The sequence below is a fragment of the Thamnophis sirtalis genome, unplaced genomic scaffold, assembly GCF_051295495.1.
Source record: "Thamnophis sirtalis isolate CommonGarterSnake01/CBP01778 unplaced genomic scaffold, rThaSir2_p1.2 scaffold_15, whole genome shotgun sequence".
NCBI classification, from domain to species: domain Eukaryota; kingdom Metazoa; phylum Chordata; class Lepidosauria; order Squamata; family Natricidae; genus Thamnophis; species Thamnophis sirtalis.
The window spans coordinates 33,045,150-33,065,600 of NW_028261395.1; the positions used below are offsets into that span (position 1 = coordinate 33,045,150).

General features: G+C 39.3%; 1 protein-coding gene across 5 annotated transcripts in view; it reads right to left on the reverse strand.

The window, feature by feature from the left end:
• The window catches only part of RUFY2 (RUN and FYVE domain containing 2), a 40,806-nt gene that overhangs the window by 9,027 nt on the left and 11,328 nt on the right, over positions 1 to 20,451 (reverse strand). For 4 of the 5 annotated variants that reach the window (XM_087702318.1, XM_014058593.2, XM_087702319.1 and 1 more), the window contains exons 8-14: positions 19,734 to 19,803; positions 18,278 to 18,379; positions 15,681 to 15,797; positions 13,832 to 13,999; positions 12,772 to 12,869; positions 7,291 to 7,410; positions 2,061 to 2,190 (exon numbers count right to left, since the gene is read on the reverse strand). In XM_087702318.1, the coding sequence (XP_087558444.1) occupies positions 2,061 to 2,190; positions 7,291 to 7,410; positions 12,772 to 12,869; positions 13,832 to 13,999; positions 15,681 to 15,797; positions 18,278 to 18,379; positions 19,734 to 19,803 (805 nt within the window). Of the gene's footprint in view, positions 1 to 2,060; positions 2,191 to 7,290; positions 7,411 to 7,460; positions 10,228 to 12,771; positions 12,870 to 13,831; positions 14,000 to 15,680; positions 15,798 to 18,277; positions 18,380 to 19,733; positions 19,804 to 20,451 lie in introns of those variants that run through there. The other variant, XM_014058595.2, reaches the window with a different exon arrangement.

Here is a 20,451-nt window from a genome sequence, read left to right on the forward strand (position 1 = left end):
AAAGTACAACAATAATTGACATTGAGGAATGTACATCAGGCATTTCTTTGGTTCAAATAGGCGCTCAATGAATGCCAGATTATCACATATTGATACCCACCAACTATTATTCAGAGGCAGGGAAGAAATAAGGATTCATTTTATGTCAGAACAACATGTTTTTCAACCTTGACAAGTTTTAAGATGTGTGGACTTCAACTCCCAGAATTCCCTAGCCAGCATGCTGACTGCAAAATTCTGGGAACTGAAGTTCACATGTCTTAAATTTGCCAAGGTTGAAAAGCATAGGGATAGAATATAACAGGAAAAGCATCTGAACTGAGGCACAATTGTTTCTAGAGAGTGATGTGAATATCATATCTTCAACACCCTGAGACTTCAAATCCAGAAAAAAAGCATTCCAAGACAGAATGATTCTGACTTATCAAATGCTGAGATGGATGGACTAGATAGATAGACAGACAGATAGATAAAAATAATTTCCATGTAATTCAACAGAAAGGTTTACTTTGCGTTGCGGTCAGATAAACATAAAATACGTCTTTGAATAAGACCAATATTCCACCATGGTTTTCAGATAGACATGTTCCTTGAATGTACAAGTCTTCTTGTGCGGATTTAATTAACTGAGTCAAGGAAAGTATTAACAATATTGGAGAAATACTGTACTCTTAGTCATAACAGGTAAAAAGCAAGATGGGTAGAGCAAAAGACAAAAGGAAGGATAAAATGATGACAACTTTGCTCAAGCTAAGTAACGTGAGCAATAGAACATGAGAATTTTTAGAGGTAGATATAGCAATAAAATAACTTCCAGGAATGCCTCAACTGAGAACATTCCTGTTTTTCTGTGAATCACAGGCCAAAAATAATGGACAGATAACAGACTATATGCAGGGACGAGAGTCAAGATGGCTCTCATCACATGACACGGCTTTGATCGTGCAGTTTCAGCCATATTTGTTTTTAATGGCCCCCTGCATTATGCCAATATCTGAAAATTAAGAATCCCACATTAATTCTGTAAAATATTTAAAATTACTGTTTCTCTGAAAATAAAACCTGGTCTTATTTTCTTGGGGCCACCAAAATAATCACTGAGGATTATTTTCGGAGATGTCTTATTTGAAGGTGGAGGTGCCCCGCGCGCCCCGCACCCACTTACTTCATGGTGTCGGTGGAGCCACTCGCATCACAATGCCACAAGGCTCATCTTGCTGGTGCTGCCACGCATGCACACAATGGCACAACACACCAGCAGCATCCAGCCACAAGTGGTTCCACTGGTGCAACAAGCCTCGCAGCATTCTGCTACAAAGGGCTCCACCAGTCCAACAAGCCTCACGGCGTTCTGCCACAAGGGCTCAACCGGTGCAATGAAGTAAGCGGGTGCCTGGCCCATGGGGCACCTCCACCCCAGCTTAATTTTTACACCTGCGCCTTGCCCTGCCTCATACAGCCAGATGTTGGGGCTTAACTAGGGCTTATTTTGGGGGGTAAGGCTTATATTAGGCACAGGTGTGAAAATTAGGCTAGGGCTTGTTTTCAGGGTACGTCATGCTTTTTTGGGGAAAACACAGTAGAAGGAAATGCTAGTAAGCACTGATAGTTAATGTGAAGGTTGATAGGCTTAGAAAAATATACTGTTTCTGAATAATCACATTTTGATGAAAGCAATTTCATTCGCACCTCTGGCTGAAACAAAGGCGCCGACTCCTAAAGAAAATTTATCAGCTTACCTTATAAATGGCCATTTAGTGAATGTTAGGCATCAGGATCCTGGTTCTAATCATGATTCCCCTCCTTTCCCCCACCCACCTATAAGTGATTGAAAATAACCTCTTTGCTTGCCATCGCAAAGACCCAGTTTTCAGCCTCTGTTAAGGGAAGAAAGGGCTTCTGCCAGTGCAGGCCTGGAGGTCTCCCACAGCCCACCTGCTTGCATGGCAGCCTTGTGGCCTCATCCCCTCACGCCCACCTCATGAACTATGCAAAGGCACTTTCTGGTGTACCCTGTCCCTCTACTGTTTTTAATCAGGATTCAAGTTTTGAGAAATTACTTTTTTAAGTGTAATGATTTGCTGAGTCTCTGTTTGTAGAAAACAAGTCATTTCTTTTTCCTTTTTAAGGTCCTCTTCCATGGTTTGTCTCCATTCTTTTTCTATTTTCAAATCTGTCTCCAGTTGACACCTAAAAATATAGAATATTTAAAAATTCATTCAAGCTAAAAGAATGCTTTCAAAGCATTAGCTTCATTTTAATTTATGTAATCTTTTAATCAGTGCCATAATCTCCACAATAAATATTTCATCTCTAAATCGTAGCATAAATCTAATGACAGGCACTTGATATGCTCAGTAGGCTTCAGTCTGGTTGAGACGTGACAGCCTTCTTCCCCTGCTTCTCAGCCTATCACAGGAAAGAAGCTGTGGATTTATTCTCTGTAAGGCCCAAAAGTAGGACAGGAACCACTGAGTGGGAGTTTTATAGAGGAAGACCCAAATTTGAAATAAGGAGGCTGTCAGGCCTGCAGCTATCTTTCTTTTGAAACTTTGGCCTGCCACACTTTCTATTATTCTACTATGCATTTTCTATTGTGGGAAAATGGGAGGGGGAATTGTAAGAGTTAGATGCTATGTAGCCATAACAAAATTCTTTCTAGAAAGCTAGGGTCATCCTTTGTCTCTGCACCTCTGCACCTGACTGGAACTGGATGGGTGGAAATGCCAGCATGACAGTGGAAGATTGGACCATGTGAGTGTGGGGGCAAAATCTTGAACTTTCAACTGGGTGGGGAAAACTGGAAAGCTTTCAGATTTGGGTTTTCCCAGATGTGCCAACATGACTCTCTTAATAAATTGGAACTTTGAGCAATACTGTGCCTTGGACTCTGATTTACTTTTGGGTGCTATTTGGAACCCTGACAGAGGATTTTCTTGGCCATAAGAGTTATGAAATGGTGGAACATCCTGATTTCTGGAATCATGGTGCTCCCTCCCCAGGGGTTTTCAAACCAAGGCTGGACAACAATTTGCCTAGGAATTGGTCTAAAATTCTTGTTCTGACCAGAGATTGAACTAGAAGACCCCTAAAAGTCCTTTCTGACCTCACCATTTAATCATTCTATGACTGTTCAACTCAAGATACATTACCGATGTAGTATAGGAGAGTCAGTCTGGTGTAGTGATGAAGGTGCTGGCCTAGAAACCAAGAGATAGTGAATTCTAGTCCCCCTTAGGCTTGAAAGCTAGTCAAGTGACTTTGGGCCACTCTCTCCCCCTCTCAGTCAAACTCACTTCACAGGTTATTGATTAGGGAAAATAGGTGATGGATTATTAGGTAGGCCCACCGTCATGAGTTAAAGTAAAGTAAAGGTTCCCCTCACACATATGTGCTCGTTTCCGATTCTAGGGGGCGGTGCTCATCTCCTTTTCAAAGCCAAAGATCCAGCGCTGTCCGAACACATCTCTGTAGTCATGTGGCCAGCATGACTAAATGCTGAAGGCGCACTGAACGCTGTTACCTTCCCACCAAAGGTGGTTTCTATTTTTCTACTTGCATTTTTACATGCTTTTGAACCACTAGGTTGGCAGAAGCTGGGACAAGTAACGGGAGCTCACTCCATTACGCAGCGCTAGGGATTAGAATCGCTGAACTGCCAGCCTTTCTGATCAACAAGCTCAGCATCTTAGCCACTGAGCCACCACGTCCCTTTGCCCTGAGTTACTTATAAAGTAATAAAGGAGGGACAAAATGAATAAATAATTCATTGAGAAGTAGAAATTAGTTTGAGAAAGAAAAGTGAGAAAGGCAATTTCTCATTAGTTTGAGAAAGGCAATAGTTGAAATACGAAAAGAATAGAATAGAATAGAATAGAATAGAATAGAATAGAATAGAATAGAATTCTTTATTGGCCAAGTGTGATTTGACACCCAAAGAATTTGTCTTTGGTGCATATGCTCTCAGTGTACATAAAAAAATACATTCATCGAGAATAAAAAGATACAACACTTAGTGATAGTCAAGGTTATTAATAAGTTATCAAATTGTACTAGTAAATAGAGGAAGAAGGCGGGGCTTAGCAGTGAGAAGATGGAGTTTTAGGCTACTCCTGAAATTCCTCTATACCAAAGGATTTTTGGACGGGTTCTTTGAACCCCAGCTGTCCCGGAGACGACAGTGAAGGTGGGGAGGGACCCAGGACCCCAGAGATATTCGCAAATCTCTGGGGGAGGGTATTAACTCCCCGTGCCAATTCCTTTTTGGATTAGCTGCGTGCTAACTGAAACTGCAGGTTGCCCCTAAGAATGGAAGAAGTGATGTCATCTGGTAAGCTGATTTTATTACCTAAGAGACACTGTTCGTGTTAAAAATTAAGATAATTGAAAACCAAACAACAAGAAGATTTAGCGGCGAATTAGCTTTTCTAATGGATTTATGACTGGTGGTTACTTTACCTCTTAAATGCTTCAAGAAACTCCGCGACACCCTCCCCCCTCTGAATCTCCCTAAGTGGATCGTAAAACTTATCTCCTACTAATTAGCCCGTCACGATTCGACATTTTTATTACTTTACTATCTAGTTCTGTCTACAACTAGATAAGACTGACAGCCGGTAAGAGACTAAAAAAAAAAAAGTAAAAAGTGCTTCGAAGCCTGTGGGGAAAAAAAAGAGAGCTTCTATTTTAACTACGACACATCATGGCGTCCCAAGATACCTCTAAGATTTCATTTCAGACTCTTTTCTCTGCGTGTAGAGGACTCTTTCATTCTTACCAAAAATTGGAAAGAAAACTGGATCAATTGATTCTAAAATATGAAGTTAAAACTGAGATCGTTGAATGCTTAAATGTTCCTGAAACACAAACGGAAAATGTGAGAAATGGTGTCTGGTCTATCTCAGAGGAAGAGAGGAGGGGGGAAGCCATAAAGACGACTCATTTAAAGAGACAGTGTGCAGAAGGAATGGAGAATCCACCCTTGAGAATTAAAGTTAAATTGGGAAGCTTTATAAGCTTAGGACAACTTTATTATTTCATCACCGACATTCAGAATCCAAAGGTGCCGAAATGTTTTTGTTTGGACTTGCTTATGGAAACATTTGGTAAATGTATCCAACGAATGGCTACTGGACGGAGGAAATTTTGCTGTTGGAGGGACACAGGCTGACAGATGGGACAATACAATTTAAAATTAGCTAGATCGGATTACTTCAATTTGTAATAGATATAGCTGAATAATGACTGATATGGATAGCAATATATATAATTTGGAACTGGCTGATAGATTGATGAATACAATTGAAAACTAGTTAAACCTAATTGCTTTTTTGTGTAACAAATATTGCTGAATAATAATTGTTATTGATAGCAATGTATATAATGTGGAGTTGATATGATAACTAACAATTGGATATGAGAAAATGCCTTTAGATTATATATAAAGAGTATTAACTATAATAATTAGCACTGTTAAAAAACTAAATAAAATCCATACAATCAAATGTTAACCAATACTGGGAAAATGTTATGATATATGATATAATTGAATATTATGGTTGTTTAGCTAAAACAGAATCTAGATCGGATTACTTCAATTTGTAATAGATATAGCTGAATAATGACTGATATAGATAGCAATATATATAATTTGGAATTGGTTGATAGATTGATGAATACAACTGAAAACTAGCTAAACCTAATTGCTTTTTTGTGTAACAGATATTGCTGAATAATAATTGATATTGATAGTAATGTATATAATGTGGAGTTGATATGATAACTAACAATTGGATATGAGAAAATACCTTTAGGTTATACATAAAGAGTATTAACTATAATAATTAGCACTATTAAAAAACTAAATAAAATCCATATAATTAAATGTTAATCAATATTTGGAAAATGTTAGGATATATGATATAATTGAATATTATGGATGTTTAGTTAAAATAGAATATGAGGATTTGATGATAATAGAGGATTTTACAAATAAGTAAATGAACTGCCAGCATGTGTTATGGACTAATTCCTTAGCATAACTAAGGATGAAGGATGTTTAAATAACTATAATAATTAAAACCGGAGGTATAATGATGTTGATATGGTAAATATTCGAGTTAAGATATTTGAATTAATAGGAGTCAACGGAAGAGAAGCACCAAAACATGTTGTAACCAGTTGATATACTTCTTATTTTTTCATAATAGACACCTGTGTTTTGTTTTGTTTTTCTGATTGTTGTTTTTGTCTTTTTCTGTATTATCTGTAATTGATTGATATATTAAGAAAGATGTTGTACCAGTTTTAAACTAAAACTAAAAAACATTTAATTAAAAAAAAATTGTACTAGTAAATAAATAAAATATAAATTGAAAGATACAAGCAACATGGTTATAATCATAAGTGGGAGGAGATACAGGTAATAGGAAGGATGAGAAGAATAACAGTAATACAGTCTTAGTAAATAATTTGACAGTGTTGTGGGAATTAGTTGTTTTAGCAGAGTGATGGCATTCGGGGGGGAAAACTGTCCTTGTTTCTAGATGTTCTGGTGTGCAGTGCCCTATAGAGTCGTTTTGAGGGCAGAAGTTGAAACAATTTATGTCCAGGATGTGAGGGGTCTGTAGATATTTTCACACCCCTCTTTTTGACTCTTGTAGTATACAGGTCCTCAATGGAAGGCAGATTGGTAGCAATTGTTTTTTTCTGCAGTTCTAATTATTTGTTGAAGTCTGTATCTGTCTTGTTTGGTTGCAGAGCCAAACCAGAAAGTTATGGAGTGCAAATGACAGACTCAATAATTCCTCTGTAGAACTAAATCAGTAGCTTTTTGGGCCATTTGAGCTTTCTGAGTTGGTTGCAGAAAGAACATTGTTGTGCTTTTTTGATGACATTTTTGATGTCTTGAGATATGATAAGGTATGTATGGACGTATTTATTTATTAGTGGTCCCTCACCTTTATTTAAGTCAAGACAGAGGATGTAATCTTTCCAACAACAGCCCTGAGAGGTGGGTTGGCCTGGGGGAGAGAAGCCAACATAGAAACATTCTAAGGGATGACTAGAACTCACTGTCTCCTGTCCCTAATCCTGCACCTTAATAATTTCCATAAAATAATATCTTAAATGTCTACACAAATGTCTGCAAAGAAAAATACTGTACACCCAGGATTAGGGTATTGTTTTAAATGGTTCATATAGAGAAATTAAAAACAACATATAAATATTAAAATGTTTATAATGAAATATTAAAAGTACTCCAGTTTCCCCAAAATAAATGTTACTTACACTTGGTTTTCCTTTTGGGCAATTTCTTTCTGAAGACTTTCAGATTTATTCATATAATCTTGTTTAACTTTCTTGTCCTCACTGTCTGCTTCCATGTGAGCCTTCTCTGCTTGCTGCAATCTGGTGTAATTCAAATCAACTTTGGGTAAAACTGAAGCTAGAATTTGGATGTAAAGGATGAAGACAAATAAAAGGAAAAAAATGGGGAAATAGAACATTTCTAAATGAAAACAAAGTTTGGGGATAAACTCACTAACTCAAATGAGAGACGCAGACAATGCCTACAAATTCAAATTATGCATCTCACTATCACCACAAAACTTCTGTAAATTTCTCCATTTTTATTTTATTTGGGATCCATGATAAACAGGCGCCATCATGAGCGAGTGATACATATTTTAGGTTTGATACATACAGAGTGCTGACTATTTAAGCTCTTTTATGGATATGATTTCTTTTTTGAAAAGGAAAAACCAAACTTCAAATAGCTCTGCCAACTGGTTTCACAAAAGAAAGAAAGGACACAGGGACATCCTCACTTCATCTGCAGTGAAAAGAACCATAATGGTGGCCCTGTCCATGTGGTCGCAGCCACTATCTTAACTTTTTTTTTTACTTTTGTCTCCTGATTATTTAACTTAGGACACAAATAGTATATTTGAGGCTCAATACAATACATGCCAAGGAAAATTGCTCACTGTCTAATACAGCATTTCTCAACCTTGGCAAGATAAAGATGAGTGGACTTCAATCCCCAGAATTCCTCAGCCACAATTCCTTGCAGGGGAATTCTGGGAATTGAATCCCATCTTCAGGTTTTGTATTTGTATTTGTATTTTATTAAATTTATATGCCGCCCTTTTCCCTGGGGGGACTCAGGGCGGCTTACAACTTAAAAAGGGAAGGGGGAGAAACAAACTTTGGACATATAGAACAATACAATTTTAAGAACACAACATTCATACCATTCAGGTTGCCAAGGATGAGAAACACTAGTCCAATGTGACTTGTCTGGCACTAGTTCTGTGATCATTAAAACTGGTCTAATGTAATATCTATGGTATGTAAATCAGGGGTGTCAAACTCAAGGCCAGGGGGCCGGATCCAGCCTGTGGAATGCTTAGATCTGGCCCGCGGGACCGCCTTGGAAACAGTGATGGACTTGCCCGCAGCGCGTCTGCCAGCACATGGCCCTCTCGAACTCCATTTTCTCTGGTAGAGGTTTACAGGGGGACATTGCAACTGAAAATGGAGCTTGGCACCCTGTTTCTGCTGGCAGAGCGCTTGGGCCACCACAGGCACCCCGATACAAGTGACGTCACGCTGGTCATGCTCATGCCCATCCCCACTATGCCCACCCTGGCCCTCCGAGGTGAAACACAACCCTGATGCGGTCCTTAATGAAATTTAGTTTGACACCCTTGATGCTGGATTCCCACCCAGGTTTGAGAGTGGATAAGAAAACAGATAAATACTGCCTGGCAGAGCAATCCACCTAGACTTTTCCTGTCACTTCTCTTCCGATCTCATACACAACTTGCTCCAAAATTTATTTCTAAGGAAAAGGGAAACATATCATCTTCTCATCTTCCCATGGATCATCTACATTCCAAGAAAGTGTGAAGCGACTCTGTGCATTGAGCTTTTTCAGGCATGGCACTAGCCTCACTTTGGGGGGTGGGGGGATCTTTGAAAACACTGCCTATGCCTAGAGAAGTTTGTAAAAACCATCCAGTAAACCTTCAGTAAGAAGATTGAAAGGAGATTTATCTTGAGTTCTAATGCAAGGATGTCTGTTACAAGGAGTGGGGGTAGGAGTTAGTTAAAAATCTCCCAATGCCAGCAGCCACTGTGCCATCAATGTCCAACCCCCCAACCCATGCATTCTGCGTAAAAAAGGGGGCAGGGCTTCTGTTGCATGGCTGTGGCTGCCATCTTGCCTTTTCTGATCCCCCGCAACACTCCTGCTCTAATGCTAATATGTTCCTAAAGCTCCCACATCTGTAAAAATAATACCCCCTCAGCTTTAAAAACAGGGGCGTGAGAGAAAGCCCCTTTCCAAAAAATTAATTGTAAAGCCTTTCTACCCAGGCAGACATCCAAGCACAAACAAGTACTTTCCATTCCATGATTGAATGCTATCAACTATAAATAAAAAGTATTTCCATAGTCCCTCCTTCTTCTGTACCACAAAGTAGAGGAACATATACGTTCCACTAAAAGAGGTTTTATGCTTCACCAATGTCCACCAATTAATTTTCATTGCACAACTTCTTCAGTTCAAAGCATGGTGGATTGCCAATTTAATTCCTCTTTTTAAAGCAAAATTGTGGGGCACATCTACACTTCTTAAAAACAACATTGTGCAAAGGTTAATATATTTAAAAAGAATCCGGGAGACCATGTTTAACTCTTGCCCTTATCAAAACACCAAGAAAAGATCTATGTGAACTGAGGTTGAATTACAATCTGTACGATCTTTTCTGAACCTTTTCCAGTTTCACTGTCATAAAAATAGTGCTACCTGAACATGAAGTCAGTCTCTGTTTATCATTTGCTAGGTAATAACACTGTGATTTTGAAAAGATCAATTCCAACTAAAAACTGTTAAGTTAAGATTTCTATTGTCACTTCCTTTCGGAAAAACAAAGCAGGAAATCGGTGTCAGAAAGACGGTCTGATGAGAATACTACACTGACATCCCAAGTAAACCAAATATATGGACAAGAGACTCAAATCCAAGCATCATAATTCAAAGCTCATTTTCCTTGGGTAAAGCGCTGCTGGCTGTCTGCTCTGTTACAAATTGCTTTGCAAGATCCATGGCTTCAAAATGATATATCTTTAACCAGCTTGTACTGGGGCTGCCCTTCACGACTGGAACATTTCACCAAAGTCATAGCAATAGTCCTAGTCTGCGTTAACAATTCCTTGTCACTTCAGATGTGCAATGGATTAAAAAAAAAAATCAAAGACAAAGGCAATAAAAACATCCAAAAATGTGGGATAAAGGAGAAAAGAAAAAGAAAGAGGAAAAACGATGTCAATAAAAGAATATTCATGCTTGCTAACGTTTTAATACACAATCATGTTTTTGTTCAATAGACTGGGTTGAAAAAGAAAACAATGATGAGACTATGGATGCTTACATTTTTTAAGCAATTAGAAAAACCAACCATTTTTTAACATACTGTACTTCTGGGATCGTGATTCGACAACTGCACTAGTGTGCAAATTCAAAAGTCAGGATTTGAGGGGGGGAGGAATAAGCATTTTTGTGTACCTTGTTCTAGACTTCCTCACTTTCCTTCTCCCAGAAATATGAATGGCTAAGCAAACTGGAAAGCGCACTCTATATTTTTAGCATTACAGTTGAAATCAAAATGTGTTGGTCAAACATTTGTAATCAAAGCCCTATTCTTCATTCTGAGCAAGAGTGAAAAAGATGTAGGATAGCGGTGTCCAACTTTGGCAACTTTGAGACATGTAGACTTCAACCCATGGCTGGCTGGGTAATTCTGGGAGTTGGACACCCCTGGTGTAAGTATTGATCAAGGCTGATAATTTTTTTGACACACTAACCTGCAGACACCTCCACTCAGGATAGATGGTTTATTTCACCATAAGCCTGAATTTGTTCTTGGCTTCTTAAGGGAGAAATAAGATTGGCTTAGATCTGAGGCTACATCAACATGATGTTTCTAGCCATGGTTGATTCAGCCACAGATCTAGGCCAATTTTATTTCTAGTTGTCTACTAGAAATGTCTGCTAACAAGTGAAACCAAGTCAGAAATAAAGAGTAACGTGCCCTCAGAATACAGCCATGGTACCAATTCTCTAACTTTGATATCTAAAGCAGGGGTGTCAAACTCATGTCACCATGATGTGACATATCAGGACTTCGCTAATTGGGCATGGGCGTGACCAGAGCATGATGTATCCGGCCCGTGGGCTGGGAGTTTGACAGCCCTGATCTACAGCCTCAACTCTATGGTTACTTTACAAGCACTTAAGCTGTTATGTCCATCTTGCCTTTAATCTCTTTTCATGGAACTAATATCAACAAAACCTGCTTCTGAAACTATTCCATGTTACATGCCTCCTGCTGCATGGATGAGGAAACCAGTTAACAAAAAAAATGTCTTTGAAAATTTGAATTCTATAGCAATCAGCCAGTTACAAAATATAGTAGGTCGTCTGCAAGCGGAGCCTCTCAAGGTTTTCTGACGGCTTTAGAGCTGCTAGTATCGGAAGGCTGTGCAGACCACATTTAGTCCCCCTCAAAAAAGGGGGGCAGAGCCCCTGGATTGGACTGAAAACATTCCCTGTAGCTTTTCTACTTTCAACTCATCCTTCAATGCATCATCAGTCTACAGCTGCAATGCAAAGGAGATCCAAGTCTTATCCTCTACTACCACACAGTTTGCTGCACTCAGCACAGCATATACTTAGGTCAAAGGGAGCTTGGACAAATTGCTAACAATATGGAAAAGTCAAAAGGGACAAAAGTTTTGGAATAGCTAACTGTAATCTGCAAAATGCGTTATAATGTGATTTAGAGTACAAAGGAAGAGTGTATTCTTGCAACTTGGGGAGCAGAAGTGGGATTCAGCCGGTTCAGACCAGTTCGGGCGAAACAGTAGCTCCGACGATCAGCTGAGAGCGAACTGGTTCACTCCGATGATCAGGTGGGTCTGCCCGCCTGCCCCTGTGCTTTACTGACCTATTCTTCCTGTGTTTGAAGCCCAGCTGATAGGCACGATAGAGTGGTTTGCTGTGCCTCAGCTGTTTTACTCACTGGGGCTGCACTAGAAGGTAAATTTTTGAGCTGTTTTCAAATGTATTGCATGTGCGCGGAGCGCGCAAAGCGCATGCTCGACAAACTGGTTGTTACACTGGTTGAATCCTACACTATTGGGGAGGCATCTTCTATGTTCACAGAAGTATATCAAATCAGATCAGTTTGAATTATGACTGTTCTTGCATGAACATGTATTCAAAGTTAAGAGCAAGTTAAATGTGAAAAATTATGTCCTATTCCTTTTGGCACAATATGCAGGTAACTGGGTCTATTACCTGCCAAACTAGCATGTAGTGCTAAGCCAAGGTCTGTCCCATGTTACAACTTATGTGGATCAACATAAATTGGATCAAACCCAGTTTCTGCTTTCCTCCCATCACCACCATCTTCATCATAAGTTAGCCAGACAGACTTTTGAAGTTTTTATTTTTTATTTTTTTGACACTCAGCTTGTCAATGCATGTGAAGTAGAAATTGTGGTTTTTAACAAGATCTCAAACCATGGATTATGAATCCGGGCATTAAACTGAGCATGAAAAATAGTGGTGATTATATAAAAATACCATTAAAATTTGCCAAGGTTTGCACCTGAGAGGAAGATATAAGCCCAGGGGTTCTCTTGCACTAAGATGGACAAGAGAAAATGAGTAAGAAAAAACTGAAAAGACTCGTGTTGTACCTTTGTTCCAGATGCTTCATAGTTGCGGTAATCTCACTAGTTTTATCCTCCAGGCGACCAATTATTTCATTCTTTTCTTTCATGGCTTCATCTGAAAACTATTATTAGAGATTATTACATTACAATATGGTAATTATCATGCAGTATAGCTTTTCTTTCTTCTGCGGCTTTCTTCTCTCTGAACCAACTCTGAATGCTGAAATCTCTGCTAAAAGTAGTAGTGGTCCTTTAAGCCACGTAGGGGAAAAAAACAACTCCAGTATTCATCAGGAAAACTTCAGTCCTGCAAAACTACTGCATGTTTTTCAGTTCCCAAACCACTTCATGTACTCAATTGACTTGGAAGGACAAAGAAGAGGGAGAAATGTAGCTGATGTCAGAATCATATCTGTATCCGATTAGATAAATAAAAAATTTACCTCCAAGACGGGCACTGTTTTATCAATGTCTATGAATGGGGAGGCCAGCGACCACTGCTTTTTATTTTCCTTTAGCCTTTCTGGGAGGGAGAGTACAGGCAGTCCTTGCTTAACTAACATATTTGGAACTGTCTATAGCATGGGTTCACTCTCGGCTTACAGTCAGAGCTACCAGTTCTACCCAACTGGTCCGAACCAGTAGGAACCTACCACTGATTTTAAGGTGTTTAAGAAAGGATTCACACCCCTAGCCCTGCATGTAAAAGCTGATCAGCTACGGAGCCCTTGTGTTTTGTTCAATTAGCAAAGGATTCTATTGTTAGCTGGCCAGGCACTACCAGTTAGGATACTGGCTGCACAGACATTTCTGCAAGAAGGGCTTCCATATTATTAATATATAGGATCGTTCACATGTTTAGTGATGGCTGATGCTAAGCAAGCATGGCTCAGCATATCATACAACCAAGTTCATGACTCTGTTTAAATGGCACTGTCACCCCAAATAGAGAAGATGCTTTGGGATAACTGCCAACAGTTGACCCTGAAATCCTAGGGGGGGGGGAATCAAACCCCCAAACACCACCAGACATCATTACATTACACTTATATATTTTAGTTTCAAAATATAAATAATGAACTACCTGCAGTTTTTGATACATTTCTGTATTTATCACTTTGACTTCCTCCAGCTGTTGCCGCAGATTTATAAGAGTGTCTTGCTTTTCATGTATATCTTTCTCCAATAACTTCATTGCAAGTTCTATCTCATGCTTCATACCAACTTGGACCATCAATTCATTCTCTATATCCTACAAAAGATAAAAACAAAGAATCCCACATTACACCCAAATCTTGTGTTTAATTTTAGATTGAACAGTTCTAGCAAAACAGCATGACTGATGATTGACAACTGCATGCAACTCCCTAAGTACAAGTAGTCCTTGCAATACAACTGTAATTGAGCCTACCCATTGCAGTCATACTATATGTCATAACAGTCGTAAAATGGGTCCGTCGTGTGACCAGAATGATTTTACAACCTTTCTTGCAATAGTTGTTAAGCAAGTCGTCATAGTCATTAAGTCGTGAAGTGAACTAGTGATGTGTTATGGGCACAATTTTGCTGAAAACTGGAAGTAAGTGACAGTTTTTGGCAAACGTGTCATAAAATACAGTCACATTACTGAAGGATACTGAAACCAGCTATATATGCAACTGTGTTGCCAAGTGTCCAAAGTGATGTGACCATAGAGGAGGCCCAACTGTCAGAACTTTAAATCTGAGTCATAAGTCCCCTTTTTAGGTCAGTAGTAACTGAACAGTCACTAATGGTAAGTCAAGGACTACCTGTATGTAACTCCAAGGAATATGCAGAAGCAACCATTCAGAATTTATATAACACATCTCTCGATGCTACATATTTTCATATATGGTGGACTTGTCAAAAGGTTAAGGCATTTTGGATAAAAATGTGGTGGATTATGCAAAATATCTTTAAAAGAAGGATAAAGTTTACTCCTCAGTTATTTTTACTAGGTATATGTACTGACTTTACAGTGGTAGAGACTAACTTGATTCTGCACCTAATAACAGCAGCAAGACTGTTGGTGGCGCAATACTGGAAGAAGGAAGACTTGCCTACAACTCAAGAATGGACATTGAAAGTTACAAACCTAGCCGAGATGGCTAAAATATTGGCATATCTTAAAGATCACTCAAATGAGAGATATAAACGAGACTGAAAAAAATGGATTGACTATACACAAAACAAATACGGGACTAAGAAATTCCAGATAGCCTATGCTTAAGATTAGGAATAATCTAAACTGCTCAAAGTTAGTGCAACAGGAAGAAGCTGAGTTCAACGCAGAGATGTTATTGACTTTCTTTTTTTTTTATTTCCTTTGTCTTAATATATTTTAAACTGTGTTTGTTAAAAATCTACACCGTGTACAGGCTCTGGGAAGTCGGGGGGGAGGGAGGTGGGGTCTTAGGGGGGAGGGGGGATATATAGTATGTGTTAGAGTTCAAAATAATGCGATTGCACTTGTATACTGTTGCTCTTTAATTCCGGTGTAAAAATAGGACAAGCTGAATATATTAATAGATAGTAGAAATACACCGAAGGGAGGAGTAGAGGGATAGAAGAAAGAGGGGTAGAGAGGGTGGGAGAGAGGATTGGAGGGAGGGTGAGAAGGAAGGGAGGGAGTGTACCGGGAGAGAGGAGTGGTAGAGGGGGAGGGGAAGTAGGGTAGAGGGGTATGATGGAGGGAAGATGGAAAGTTGGAGGGGGGCGAAAGAAAGGGTGTATGGAGGGTCGAAGAGGTACATTGGGTTTCTATTTTTGGGGGTATTACTGACAAGAGGAATGGCTGTGTTTATTGTTTAATGTTATATGGCCCCGTTCTGCACAGTATATATGTGACTGTACGAAAATGAAAATGGAAAATAAAAACACATTTACACAGAATTTATATAACACCCACTCACTTGTCTTAACTGTGACTCTTCTCGAAGCTGTCTATGTGCTTCATTGTACATTTCATCCAGGCTTTGTCGGGAATGTTTATATGTCTGAAGTTCTGCTTCAGCATCTACTTTATTCATCTACAAAGAAAATAAGGAAAATTGTTGTAGTTAAAAACTTCCTCTTCCTAGAGCAGGTATGCCTAACCTTGACAACTTAAGATCTGTGGACTTCATCTACCAGAATTCCCCAGCCAGCCATGCTGACTGAGGAGTCTGGGAGCTGAAATCCACAAGTCTTAAAGTTGCCAAAGATACATAATCTTATGTATTTTATAATCCGTAAGATTTTATAATCTAGTAAGAACACCTCCTAAGTTTTCTTTGTGTTTGTGATGAGCTTGGGATAATGAAAGAGTATTATGTGGAGCTATGCATGTGTCAAAAATGATTTAGATCATATATAAGCTACAGTACCCATTTTAAAAGTATTGTAATATGTATAAATAATATTGAAAATGCTGAACAACGCTCCTTCTATACTTTGGAATCTGCTGTATTTGTTATTGCTCATAAAACGTTCCTTATGGCAATACTGTTATGAAAACCTCATCTTCAATAAGCCAGTGAAAGCTAGTACAGAACACCAGGTGAATATTTGAAGTTTTTAAAAATGGGGGTTGGCAACCAATTCTCCTTCCAAAACTCCAGCTGTAACTTGAGGTATGCAAAATTTAGCCAGGCCTCATTAATTCAGTTTGTATGTCCATCGTGAGTTTGGAACATCGTGCTTCCACATCTCCTGTGTACCAGTGAAATAGATGAGAGCAAAATTTGGGGCCTTTTCTTTTTGCAGAGAAGTCTGCAAAAATTTAAGAGGTAGAAATGTGTGTTTCGAGCCTTGCAGTACTACAACCAGAGGTGGGATTCAGTTGGTTCAGGCCGGTTCGAGCAAAGCGTTGTTGAATTGCTGGCTGGCTCTGCCCCTTCCTGCCCCGCCCCTTCCAGGAGTCCCAATGCGCCTTGTTTTGGCTCCCAGGTAAGTGCTGTGAGGCCTACTAGGCCTAAAACAGGAGGTGGGGTGCACCACTCCCCTCCTGCGGTTTTGCTCCCAGGGGGGGTGCAGGAGGCTGAGTGCTCCATGTCACACCCCCTGGTCATGCCCTTCATGTCCACGCCCCCCCCCCCCGGTCAATCATTAGGGCAGAGAACTGGTTGTAAAATTATTTGAATCGCACCACTGACTACAACCCTTTACCAAATATAGGGCAACAGTTTTCACCATTTACTTCAATGATGTCATAACATAATAAAATTAGTTGTTCCCCAATTGCCCCTTTTAATTCTTTTACTGACTCCACTTACACATCTTTGAAATGGCCATAGGCTGTCCTTCCTCTGGCCTGCTGTTCTGGTCTTCGAATGGGCCATTTGTTAATTAACCCACTAAAATACCAAGTGGTATTCCCACTTCACTGTCTTTTGCCTCAGCTGCATGTCAGTTTTACTTCCCTGTTCTACTTTGTAAGGTCTATTTTTATTCCATGTTTCAGCTGCTTCACCATTTTTCAGTTCTTTTCTTTGAACTGAAATCATTATGCTGACTTCTGCGGTTTTAAAACGCTTCCTCTGAATATTTTGCAGGTGGTTACTTTGTCTTTCTAGACATTTTTTTTACCCTGCCTACAAAATCTTTCTAAACATACAGGGTTAACATTAGATCAGATTAAAAAAATGTGGTTCCCCATGTCCTGACTATCTTGACAAAGGGATGTAAATATATTTTGCAATGAATAGAATAGAATAGCAGAGTTGGAAGGGACCTTGGAGATCTTCTAGTCCAACCCCCTGATTAGGAAGGAAACCCTACACCACTTCAGACAAATGGTTATCCAACATCTTCTTAAAAACTACTGATTAATTGTTCTGTCAGTAAATTTCTCCTCAGTTCTAAGTTGCTTCTCTCCTTAATTAGTTTCCACCCATTGCTTCTTGTCCTACCCTCAAGTGCTTTGGAGAATAGCTTGACTCTCTCTTCTTTTTGGCAGCCCCTGAGATATTGAAACATTGCTATCATGTCATCCCATACTTCTTCTTTTCATTAAACTAGACATACCCAGTTCCTGCAACCATTCTTCCTATGTTTTAGCCTCCAGTCCCCTAATCATCTTTGTTGCTCTGCTCTGCACGCTTTCTAGAGTCTCCACATCTTTTCTATAACATGGAGACCAAAACCGCATGCAATATTCCAGGCCTTATAAAGTTGTATTAACACTTCACATGATCTTGATTCTATCCCTCTGTTTATGTAGCCTAGAACTGTGTTGGATTTTTTGGCAGCTGCTGCACACTGCTGGCTCATATTTAAGTGGTTGTCCACTAGGACTCCAAGGTCCCTCTCACAGTTACTACAATTGAGCAAGGTAAACTATTGAGTTTAGCATAAATGAAATGCCCCTTCATGGCATGGTATACTTACAAGTGATCTTCCAAAATATCCCTCTGAATCTGTTGCCTAGAGTCTTGAAGTACATAAAATGCTTAAATATTATATTTTTATAGAAAATTACATTAAAAATGGCAAATTGTGACAAATCATGAATTATTTTAAAATATCGTACCTCCAGATGATGTTGTGTTTTCATTAAAATGAGTGTGTTTTCACTTCTTAAATGATGGTTTTCTTCTTGTAGTTTAATTATATTGTTTTTAGCTATCGCCAACTAAAAGAAAGGTAGAGTGCAAAAATTTAAAACAATCCAAAAGCTTTCAAACAGCAAAAAAAAAAAAAAAAAAACAAGTCGAGACTCAAAATGCTGCATGAAAACATCACAGTCTGCTAATCACATCACTGCACTACTTCAGGATATTTATGTAGGGCTTATTTCATTCACCCTTTTCTACTGCCAACAAACAAGGACTCATGGCAGTTTTCAGGAAGCAGAAATCCAAAATGTGCAACTGAAGATATTAATCTCAATTAAAATCCAACATTAATAATAGCTAAGGAATGTTTGATATGCAGGGTGCCATGAGTTTGGGCACTTGTAAAAGGCTATCTACCAGGAAGGGCTGTGGTATCTTTTAAAAGATCTTGCTGCAAGGATTCATGTAGTAAGCAATTTGCACAATTGCAAAGGAATTTATACACACATACAGAGGGAGGGAGGGAGGGAGGGAGGGAGGGAGGGAGGGAAAGAGAGGGGGATGGAGGGAGACAGAGAGAGAGAGAAGGTGTGTGTGTTTGTCTGTAGAGATTCTCAGCCATCCAGGTTGTCTCAAAGGTGCTTTTTCAGGAGGCAACTGGACTTTCTTTTTTTCCCCTTTTAAATATGTTTTGCTTCTCATCCAAGAAGCTTCTTCAGTTCTGACAGGATAGACAAGATAGATACTTCCATTCCTCACTATCCTGTCAGAGCTGAAGAAGCTTCTTGGATGAGAAGTGAGTGTCTTCAAAAGAAAAGACAAGAAAGTCCAGTTGCCTTCTGAAAAAGCACCTTTGGGACACACACACATGCGCGTGCATACACACACACATCATAGGTATGCCCCATCACACTTGTACAGACTCTCAGCAGCTTGAGAGAATGTTCTCTCAAGCTGATGAGATAATGTTCTATATGGGTTGGTGGTTCTGGATTCTCCATCCATACTGCTATCATATATATTTTAGGTCCATTTCCAGGTTGTCCATGAGGCTGGGGTCAAAAAGGTCAAGATAGCTCTAGCAGGGCTTCAGTGGCATGGTCATGGCCATCTTGACATTTTGGGCACCTTTGCAGATGTTCCTGCTTATATGGCAAAAAAAATATGCAGGTTTGTACAGATGGATCAGGATTTCAGGGCTAAATGCAGCTGAGCGAAAAGGAGAACATCCAAGAAACTAGGCCACTAGCCTCATGCTGCTCAGATGTTCTGTAACAAACAAGGCACCTCTTGGCCAAGGGAAACATCCTGGGTGAAACAAACCAAAACAAATCCCAAACTAAAATAAAAACCAAACCCCAAGTACAAATAAAGACTGCTAATTTCAACATATTATTGAAATTAAAGTGTACATTGCTTGGAAGACAATACCTCTTCGATTAATTTAGTGTTTGACTTCTCTAGTGAATCAACGCGGGTATGGAGGCTGCCGACTGTACTACTAAAAGGATAAAAAAAATATTCTTCAGAATTATTTCTACAATTACACAGTAGTACAAACTGGTTTACAAAACCTCCTAGCGGTGGCTCGGTACCCAGCAACAAATGCATCAGAAGACACATCCTAATACCACTCCTCAAAATACAGTGTTTTCTATCAGATTTTTTTAGACTTCTGTATCTAGCTTATAGCCCTGATATATCCCAATGGTCACCCTACTTAAAATCAAGAAGTGATTCAGTATAGCTTTTTGACATCACCCAAAAGTAGCTAACTGCTATTATTCAAAAGGAGAACTATCGGTAGTTCTTGACTTATGACCGATTGTTTAATGATCATTGAAAATAACGATGGCCTTGGAAAGGATGCGTTATGGTCTATAAAGCACTTCTTACCATTATAAAACATTTGCCTGCCCATAGTCACATGAACTGCATTTTGTGCATTTGGCAATCAACTTACATTTACAACCAGTTTCAGCATTCAGAATCAGAATCAAACTAGAGCTGAAAAGGACCTTGGAGGTCTTCTAGTCCAACCCCCTGCTCAAGGAGAAGACCCTATATACCATTTCGGACAAGTGACTGTCCAGTCTCTTCTTAAAAACCTCCAGTGATGAAGCACTCACAACTTCTGAGGGCAAGCTGT